Source organism: Cariama cristata, unplaced genomic scaffold, assembly GCF_000690535.1.
Source record: "Cariama cristata isolate BGI_N322 unplaced genomic scaffold, ASM69053v1 scaffold11035, whole genome shotgun sequence".
Classification (NCBI taxonomy): Eukaryota; Metazoa; Chordata; class Aves; order Cariamiformes; family Cariamidae; genus Cariama; species Cariama cristata.
Genome location: NW_009618200.1, coordinates 37,991 through 48,467, shown reverse-complemented (window position 1 = coordinate 48,467; position 10,477 = coordinate 37,991). Strand labels below are relative to the sequence as shown.

The 10,477-nt window shown below is 38.8% G+C and overlaps 1 protein-coding gene across 1 annotated transcript in view; it reads right to left on the bottom strand.

The window, feature by feature from the left end:
- The window catches only part of LOC104162116 (arginine-glutamic acid dipeptide repeats protein-like), a gene marked incomplete at its 3' end in the record, with an annotated part of 95,966 nt that overhangs the window by 72,698 nt on the left and 12,791 nt on the right, over positions 1-10,477 (bottom strand). The window contains exon 2 of the mRNA XM_009700767.1: positions 1,206-1,276. Within this exon, the coding sequence (XP_009699069.1) occupies positions 1,206-1,276 (71 nt within the window). The remainder of the gene's footprint in view (positions 1-1,205; positions 1,277-10,477) is intronic.

Here is a 10,477-nt window from a genome sequence, read left to right as displayed (position 1 = left end):
AGGAACTTATTGCCCGGAATGGCAACTATCACATTGTAATTCCAGTCAGACACAAAAGCACCTGCTAATGTGCAAGAGTAGTACAACTGTGACTTAACCCATTGCTGGAACCTGTTAACTACAAACCCAACAACTCCTCTCAAAAAAAAAAGGGGGGGTGGGATGGAGGGTGGAAGAGAGAGCGCGCATGAGCTCACAAGTGCCAAACACTGCCATGGACATCGATATTGAAGAAAGTCTACACATTCTCCTTCACTGTGGTCTCACAAAATAAACGTGTAAGGAGTAAAATGGAAGACTTGAGTAAGAAAGTCTGGAAAAGGAAGATTCTGATTGCAAGAGATAGTGGGTGATCTACATCTGTAGACTATGCATTGATAGGAAGGACTATTTATTACATATTCAGAACTCTCATAAACCAACAACAGCAAGAAGATCAGCAGTAACAGCTACCTTTTCCAAATATCCTGCTTATGCTACCCAAAGCACTGCAAAGTCCCAAACAAGCACAGATGCTCTCTGTCAAACAGGTAGCAGATTCCTGCTCTGCACTGCCTAAGCACTAAGTGGTTTTCTGCGCAGCTACAGCGTACCGGGAAGGAACATGTTTAATCTTTTATGTGTACAAATTCAGATTAAAAGGGGCAAACCACAACAACAACTAATTTGTTCTTGCACAGGTCCTCGACTTTTCATTTTAAAGACTAAAGTGCTAAAGCATTCTTAAATGTTGTACTTTTCCAAATCAAACTTGTCATATTGGTCTAGTCCCTCTTTGCATCCCCAACTGTCAGTCCACCGATCAGCTTAGATAAACAGGCTACCGCAAGTCAGCCCACTCCTTTCATTTACACGACTGTGCTATATAAAGCTAGAGGTAAAGGCACAGCCAAATTTAACTTCCCAGGAAAAACTTAACTTCCTGAGTCACAATTTCCCAAACACACTCAACTCAAAGTTAATGTTTCTGTGGGTTACAAAACCTTAAAATGACATAGACCACAATCTGAACTCTATGGCCCAGGTAACTAAATGTATACTAAAGACAGATCATTGCCTTAATAGCAAAAGAACTACTATTTCAGAAGCTAAAGATTTACTCAGAAAGAGCAAGGAGCTACAGGAAGAGACAGAGACTAAGAAATATTGCCATCTCACTGGAGAATGGGGCAGGGAAAAGGAGGAGATGTGAAAATTTTCCTTACCAGTTTGAAGTCTTGAATGCTGCAGATGAAATACGGGGTATTCGGCCGGCGACTTTCAATATATACGCAATCTTTAAAAAAAAAAAGATTTTAAAATAATGGAAATTAACTTCTGTACCTCCAAGAAAGAACATAAAACCAGGATAAATTAAAAAAAACAGCTTACGCTTAGAAAGAACCACCATTTCATTTGCATAACACATAATTTATTCTGAGTGTGATCTAAAAATAGAAACTAGATGCTTTATGATGATAAATAAGGGAATTAACTGCCTAAAAATTAACTTTGATTTGAGGAGACATTTTGCTAGAAAAACAAAAGGAACTCATATAAAGACTATTCTGAATTTCGTGAATAAAAGTGACCAGGTTACAACCTATGAACCAGATCAAAACAAGACAGGAAACTAACCAGATCTTTTGTGGTTAGCTTGCTATTAAGAACCTAGCGCTAACATATTTTCTTTTCTAATTGTGAAGAAAACCAAGGCAACCAATCATAGATGAAATGCAGTAAATTAAATTAGATTTACCTCAGGGAAGGACTGGGCTTTCTCAAATTACATTTGACATGACAGAAACTGAGTAATTATTTTTGTTTGCTTTTGACAACAGGACTCTACAAGGTTGCTGTAAAATAAGGTCTGTTGTATTAAAAACAGTCTTGGCAATAACCACAACAAAAGCAGTGCCTCAGAATAAAATTACAGCAAGGATGGGACAGAAGTGCCTGATTAACGATAATGACCTTAGAAATCAGAAAATTCACACACAGCTTGCTAGAAGGCAAAGAGGTTACTTGCAAAGCCAAACAAATATTTAGAGGATAGTCATTATTTTCTCCTTTTATATTCACATAGGTAACTGTTATTCAAAAGACAGAAGATGAACACCAGCTATTCTATGAATGATTCTCCATGAACCTTTTTATATTTCTACTGAAAAATTCCAAAGTCTCAGAGTTTTAAGACTTGCTTCAAAATACAGCTAATACCCTGCTTCATGTCTTGTAAAATCTAAAAGTTGTTCCAGACAAACATTTTCTAGTTCTTATGCTCCACAAAGACAGCGCGTAAGGATGCATTGGCATCGTTCATAGCAATAAAACATCTTTCCTCCTGAAAGAAAAATGAAACCCTTCATTAATCGTTTGAAACCCAACCTGTACTCAGGAATTCTCTTACTACTGAGAGCTAACTCAAAGATTAATTTAAAAGAAATAAACTTAGCAGCTATTTAGCAGGACTACCTTAGGACTATCAGAAGTGCACAGGAAGAGTCTCAGTAGCTGCATCCACCAAGCTGGAAAAAGGCCAAGCATTTCAAATCTATAGCACTTCAATGATATACGCCAGAATTATACGGTTGTGCATCTGATTTTAAATGTGGCAGTAGTATAATAACAGCTTGTTCTAATGAGAGGGGTGTACAGTACCCACCTTTATTAATTTCATTCAGATAACTAATGTTTTGCTAGGATCAAAGCACCCTTGCTGGCAAACCAAGCTTTAAATGCACTTAGACCATTCCCCAAATTCTGCACTGCTTGTTGCAGTCATGCAGGTCTGGACTTGCTGCTTTGGGCTACAAGCACAGTCATACTCAGCAACACTAGATTACACCAGCATTTCTGTAAAACACTAATTTCTTCATTTTACGGGCAAGAAATTGTAGCCTGAAGTAGGCAGGGGACAGGCTGAGATTTCAAAGAGTTGTGGGTTTGGGTCTGTGTATTTCGGGCGGGGTTTTTTTTTGGATGAAGCAAGGAAATGAATTGTTGAGTTACTGTCCAATACTTCATACCATAAAAACCCTTCCTACAGCGGATCACTTCCTAGTCACAGAATTTGTGTTCCGCTTACACCAGAAGATGTTCCTCTCCATCTCAGTGGTGAGACCAAGAGGGGAAAAAAGTTGGAAATAGTTCCAGCTTTTCTACGAGCCATTTATAATTAAAGTGTGAAATTATTTTTTCTTTCTTCCTTTTCTGTATCTTCCCTTATCTTCCTAAATTCTGTTTTCACATCATCTCTACAAATTTACAAGTAGGTCTTTATTTTGTCCCATGTCTGCAGTATGTCAAGGCAATGTAGACAAGGTTTCCAAAAAAGATAGTCCCAGAAGAATTACATCTGAAAGCTAGTACACTGTGTTTCAGCTGCAAAACTGTTCACCTCCAGTATCCCCCATTATAGGCACCACCCATGGACTTGACACTTTTTTTTCCAACTGCAAAACCATGACAAGAGAGCAGTACCTCTTTACTCCAGCAGGTTATAAAATAAACTCTACGTACTAGTCTCAAATTAAGCTTGCCGATCAGTATAGCTAGAATTCTGCATTCAATGGAAGGAATTCAAAGACCAAAGTATTTCTCAGTTATATTGACCCATGATTTCAATCTAGATTGGAGAAGATGCTGGTCTTTAGGTGGTTAAAAATCAGACTGAGGTCAGAGCATGTAATGATCAGAGTCAGGCAGGTCATCTTGATTTCTGCAGAAGAAAGTCTTCTGAAGAAACTCTTTAAGTGACAAGCACAGCTCCCTGTGGTCTACATCCCCAGAGAACACGAAGGCCAGCAAACTGCTAAAAGCAGATCACTTCAACTGTCACCAAAACCTTGCTGTGAGAACTCAAGTATCAGAGGCTTTTAAAACAGAACTGAGAAAAGGTTACTCAGACCGTCCTCTTCAGAACTAAATCCGTTTAGCACAAGTACTACCTAGTTGTGAACAGATCAGGCAATTCCTTGAATTAAAAAACTAAATCTATGGAGTACAAGAGTTCACAGAACAGATCACCTGCTCAAGAGCATCTCACAACCACATGCAGAAACACATGAACTGAGGGCTAAGTGACAGCAACGGTGTCCTAAGGGTGGCCCAGAACGCAGATGTTAACAAAGAGCATCCGCATCCTCTCAAACGCTTGTGTCTTGTAACCACGCAAGGAGTCGCTTCCTCCTGGTTTATCCCGTACCCACAGTAACCACCTGAAGCAAAGCCTGTAATTCCAAGAGTCAAATTTCTACCTGCAACACTCTTTGTAAAATGAGCTTTACCACATCATTCTTCATCCATCGCAAATTGCACTCTTAATCACTTTGCAACAGCATTTGATAAAGTCAAATGAGCTTGACAAAATAGATTTCTTCTTTTAAGCTGAAAATCTATTGCTTAATTTATAGTAAGCGTCAAAGACACAGGATAAGAATCTGGACTAATTTGAAATCATAATTTTATCAGCATCAGTTCCTCTCCAAGTGTACTGAATGAATGTAATTACAGCAGAGCTGTGTCCACATTCCCACCAGAAGACAGACAAATGTAACAACTCACAGCTTGAATGCTCTGAACCAGAGCTGAGCGTGCAAATTCCAAACCAAGCAGTTCTCCTGATTTTTTTCCTTGTTAACTAAAGTTAACATTGTTTAACTTACACAAATTTAACTGAAATCTTTGAGAATTTCTGTTACTGTCATAAGTTTTGGTCATTCATTACAAAGTATCCACAAAAACAGCATTGAAATAAATTCATGACTTCTCAGGTCACAAGTTCCAAAAGATTTTTTTGTGTATACGAAGCACCACTATTGGCCTTCCCTACGCTTGCTGTCAGTTACAGCTCCATATGAGTCCTGGCCTCTTTTGAGAACTTCTGCACAGCTCTTTTTAGCATAAAAATGCCAACAAAAGTAAGAATTCCAGCTCAGTACAGCCAGCATCTCTTTACCAGGTGTCCACTTGATGTAAACTTAACCCCAACTAAATTGAGTAACAAAGTAATCGAGTAACAAAGAGAAGGAGGATAATGAAATCAACTAAAGAGTGAAAAAATCACTAGAAAGGCAGATGTTTAGAGATATTTTTGTGTTATATGCATTAAATAAAGTTTTAGAGCAAATAATTCTAAATTCTAAAGCAAAGTACAATGAAATAGTGACAAAGAGTTAACTCATATATTAGATGTATTATGAAGCCTTAATATCACTCTAGCATTAGAGCAGAGAAGCAGATATGGTCAAGAGTACAGTCTTTCAAAAATGCTAGTGCTAACCAAGTATTTACTGAATATAGTGATTTGCCCTAATGATGCTGTCATCACAGGAAACTATGCTAAATAGCAAGGCTACACAGGTATCTATATAAGTAGTATCAGTCTGAAGTTTTCTGCTGTGTATTTTCGCTATCTGTAACGTGACAAACCAAATGTCTTGCAGCAGCAGTCTCAAGAGAAGCAGAAGTTTCATGGATGTAAAATGCACTAATGTCTTGTGGTCTTTTTCTTTTTTAGTAAGAAAATAGCAACAAACAGTTTTATGTAACAACCTCATGTATATCTGTAGAATCAAGAAGAATTACATCTGTTTATTTCAAGTATGAGTTGCCTTTTCCAAATAACCAGTTTCAAATTGTATATTTACAATCTAGGATAGTAGCAATTGTTGCAACAGTATGCATACGTACCTTTTAAAAGCTTGAAATACCATATGTGTAATCAACCACCAACACTAGAACAGTAATTTATTTGACTTGTAACTTGCACTTATACAGATAGCGCTTTCCATCCAAAATCCTGAAAATCCCACAGAAGCTATTAAGTTAGCCTCTCTTGGGATGTAGGCACCTGAACAACCTTGCACGAAATGCATCCTCCTCGCCTCCCTGCATTGATACAGTACAATTCCATCCAGTTTATTTCAGAAGCTATAGCAATTTAACCATATCAAAGAAGTCCTCCACCACTTTGTTATCCCAGACTTCCTTGGTTAATCGTTCCATTCAGACAGCCCTCTACTCACTCAAACCAACTGCTCGCTATCCCAGGTGAATCATCCATTTATATGACCTTCCACCACTCATTTGCAGGAAGGTTTTCAGGATTCACTAGGGAATGCTTATAAAAAGCTACAAGATTTCAGATACAGAAAACATCACAACTTCCAAGATTTTTTTCTTAATATCTCAGTTTTGCAAGCCCCATCTTCAGAGCGTTATCAGATAGCACACAAAATAAACAGCTAAGCATCCCTCTGAAATGGCTGACACAAAAGTAAGAGAATCTGGCACCTACTATGGATAAAGCGAACATGTTGACTCACCAGTATATTGTATTTAAGTAAGGTGCCACTGGCTGCCTGCCAAGATTTAAAACAAAGATGACATCCAGTTAAGATGTCTCCAAAGCAGTAGAGGCCAGACAGATAAGGAAACAAGTTAATCCAGGTGCAAAGTAATGTCATGAACACTAGAAACTGGAAAAATGCCAAAAGGAGAACATTTAGGGATGCATTCACATTAGCCACTCAAAACTCACCATAAAGAGCAATTACTTTCATTTACCAGAAATCCAAAATACATTATTTTGAAGAACACCTTTGATGTGGACCTGAGTAACAAAGAAAAAGCATGTATCATTCTTCTAATGCAGCAAAACTCTGTAGATAAGACTTATGCCCATGAAAGATACAGAATAACACCGCCTTATCCTTAGTACACTGGAATGTGCTATTGCACCTTTTTTCCACTGATCACATCCTTCTGGAACATTTTCAGCTCGATACAGTTGCAGAGAACTTCTGCATAGACTTAGACAACTTCAGTCAATTCTCATCATTATTGCTCGGGCTGCTTTGTGTCCAAGCATCTATTGCCACTTTGTGACAGCTACAAAAGATGCGCCATTTGTCACAAAGAAACAGCTAAAATCCTTACAATCACAAAATAAAGATGCTCCCCACACAGTTTACTTGCTTATGAATTCTTCGACTGATCAGCAGGTTTATAAAATTGAGTGACATTTACTCTCTTCACATTAAACAGAAGTCTGAAGCCTGAGGCTGTTTGTCAGCCTAAAATACAATGAACCCGTATGCACTCTCCCTTCAGACACCTGAAAGAAATTCTGGTCAGTTATTTCAACAGCTATTATTCTAGAAAAGGAGCTCACAATACAGATATGTTTCAGACATCTATTTGCTCCTGCAATATCCATTTCTACTAACCTCAACATTCTTAATCCTTTCCACTCAAAAAGCCCAACAAAAACCAAACTGGCTATAAATTTCTTAATTTAAACATGTCATCAATTGAACAGCTCAGCGTCATGTCCACTGGAAGTTGCTCTACAGTGATACATAATTCCCAGCCCCTTGATTTTCAAAGAAATACTATCCAATACTCAAAATGTTACTCATCTCACTACACAGAATTGTGGACTAAGTGGTCCATAATTGTAATTAAGCCATTCTACTTTATGCCTACTCATCCAAGTTGAGCAGGTCACCAGTTTGCCCTCTCCGAGCGTACTGTGTCAGACAGTGGACTTGGTTGCAGCTACTGACATTTGGCAGCCTGAGGGCAATACCTGCTTGCACAGAAAGCCTGACAAGGTAAGTTCCCTACAAAACAAACTACAACTCAGAAGGCCAACAAATACTCACAACCACCACTGCACTGGCTCCACATCCAGTGCTTGCTCTTCACTGTTCTATGACAATCCTTCTCCAAACCCCAGCTGACTAAAATCCAGTCTCACAAGAGACCTTGGCTTAAACATACACAAATTAATCCCACTACGCATACTGCCTCACCATTGCTCCTTCACTTACCTTCTCCCTGTTGCCTTGCAAGGTAGTGATATCCTTCAAGTATTTTTCTTAGCCTGTATTCTGTCCACCTCCAAACCCTTCAAGTTGTTTTCCCTTCCCAGTCAGTTTTTCTTTTCTAGTCCTTACTACAGTTGCAGCAACAACTACATTCTGTGTTGGCTGCCGTGTCATCTGCGAAGATCCCTTGAAAATAGACCTTAAGGATGTGTTTTGTTAGGCAAAGCTCTTGAATCCCTTTATAGGCAGAACCATACCAAGAGAAAACGAAAGGAGATGTCCTATTGTCTATATTGTCTCAGTGAAAAAAAAATAATTAGCAAAACAAAGAAATTAGTGTAAAGTAAGCTATAGGATGAAATAGTGCAAGAAAAAATTGTTGCTCTGAATATCCTTACATACTTACCAAAGTATAAGTTAATGTCTTCTGCTGAAGGATAGTCACCCTCTCATCATCCTGCATTTATTAGTAAATAAGAGCGAGCATGAAGCAAGTAACCACATAGGAAATGGGTGTGCTATAAATTCACACTCTGACTTTCTCCACAGCAAGATAACATCCGTGTGCCAACTTCCAAGGGCCACCTCAGGTAAGTTAACCATCTGATCTGTTATACCACAGAGTTTACTGGTGACAAACCAGCAAACTCTCCAACAGAAAAGTAAAAAAAAAAAAAAAAAAAAAAAAAAGAGTTTTCTATAACCTTTACCACTACAATGGCAAAACAGAGTAAAGAAATCTTAAGTTCCCTGCACAGCTAGTGGGATTCACTGCCTGTCTCCAACTATGAGTGCATTTGCTTGCTTTCCTATTTCGTGTAAAATGTCCCACTGGAGATGAAGTATTTCTACAACACATGGTACAGAGTCATTATGCCTTTGGGCTTGTGATATTCACCAGATGTGCCCTAGTTCTGAAGGGTTACATTGATATTCTCACACTAAAAGCTGCTTTTAAATTTAAAGCTTCAATACATGGACTTAAAGACAACCACCTCACTGCTCTGAACACATGAACCTTTATCAGCTTAAATGCCGCAGTTTATGAGTAACCATCTTCACAATCAGAATCCTTTTATGTTTTAACTAATGAGTCAACACTTGCATCATCCAAGAAACAAAGCCTTAGGCTCTCTGTACAACACCGCACGTCCACAGGAAAGATATTCCTTGAAAGCCATTGTCAAGGAATTGTCTACGAGCCTCCACCATCATATTTCAACAGTCAAAAGCTCAGGCTTCACAGTGTAGCTCTAAGCAACCGGCGTTGCCATATACACGCATTTCCCAGCTTTCACATCCCAGTCTCTTACTGGATTACGCATTCTTTCCCTCACTTTGTTTTCCTTCAGATGTTCTATGACAGAGTTAGAGGTTCTGAAAAGCTATACGCCAGATGCGTAAAAAAACCCACTCTTAATTTAGGTACAACTTAGGGGAGCTAGCTTGAAGAGTTTGAATACATTGACTCTTACATGGTCACAACCAACCAGATGACTCTTCAGGCTCATGCAATCAGCAGTAACATGCTCTATATTCAACCACTCAGTATGCTAAAAACCATACTTCAGGTATACTTATCCCTGCAGCCTATGTGTACACTCCTGTTTCACATCCACCACTTCTATAGAGAGACAGCACTTATCCCAACACTCTCATGAAGTCCACAGATTCAGTTGCACCACAGCAGAAATTCATAGGATGGATTTGAGAAACTGTAAAACAAACAGTGACCAGGCAAGCCCTGTGAAACAGGTTTCTTTCATCAGAACCATCCTGAATTTAAAATAAAAAATAAAGAAAAAAGAAAGAAATCCAACCGTTTATCCAGATAGATCCCAATTCTTTGGGAGATAGGTAATTTCATTTACAGACTTTACAGAGTCATATATACAGACTATGTATATATTTTTAATATAGACACACACATATTTACAGACTTAGGAGGGAGACAGACAGATGCTCTTTACATGTGTGTGTACACAGAGAGAGAGAGAGATCTCCTGAATACAAGTTGTGGGATAGGCAAATAATGAAAGGACACTTACATCCCAGAATGAAAAGATATTTACATTCCTCCGTTCTGGTGTCCAAAGGTAAAACATTTAGCTGTCCTCGTGCCCTCTGCCAACCAGAGAAGCAGCACGATCAGGCAATTCTGAACCGTTCCCCAGAAATACCTCCCCCAAAACTGGGGGGACCCCCAAGCAGCAGGGCTCTTCACTTCGGTATCTCCAGTACTTAAATGCCACAACCCTTCACCACCATCACCCAGAACAGTTAAATACAATTAGGAGCATGATATTGGCAGTTACAGATCATTAATAACTAAGTGGCACCTTTCAAAGGATCAGAAAAGTATTTGCAACATGCAATGAATTCTAAATGTTGAAATCTGAATTTGCCTGTGTTCCAAATACAGGAAAATTACCAAACCCTTGAAAACCAAGGTCAGTAATGGAAACCGATCTCTAACTACAGCAATACATTTGGCATGACGGTTTAGTAACAAACATAGAAACGCAGGGAGGAACGCACTGGGAATGACAAACACATGGTTTTGACTAGAGAAATATCAGCAGTGACAGGTAGGGAGCTATACAGTCGCCTCTCTTCCCCCCATATGGCTGACAACAAACAAATTGCCAGTCTGATCTTTTAGT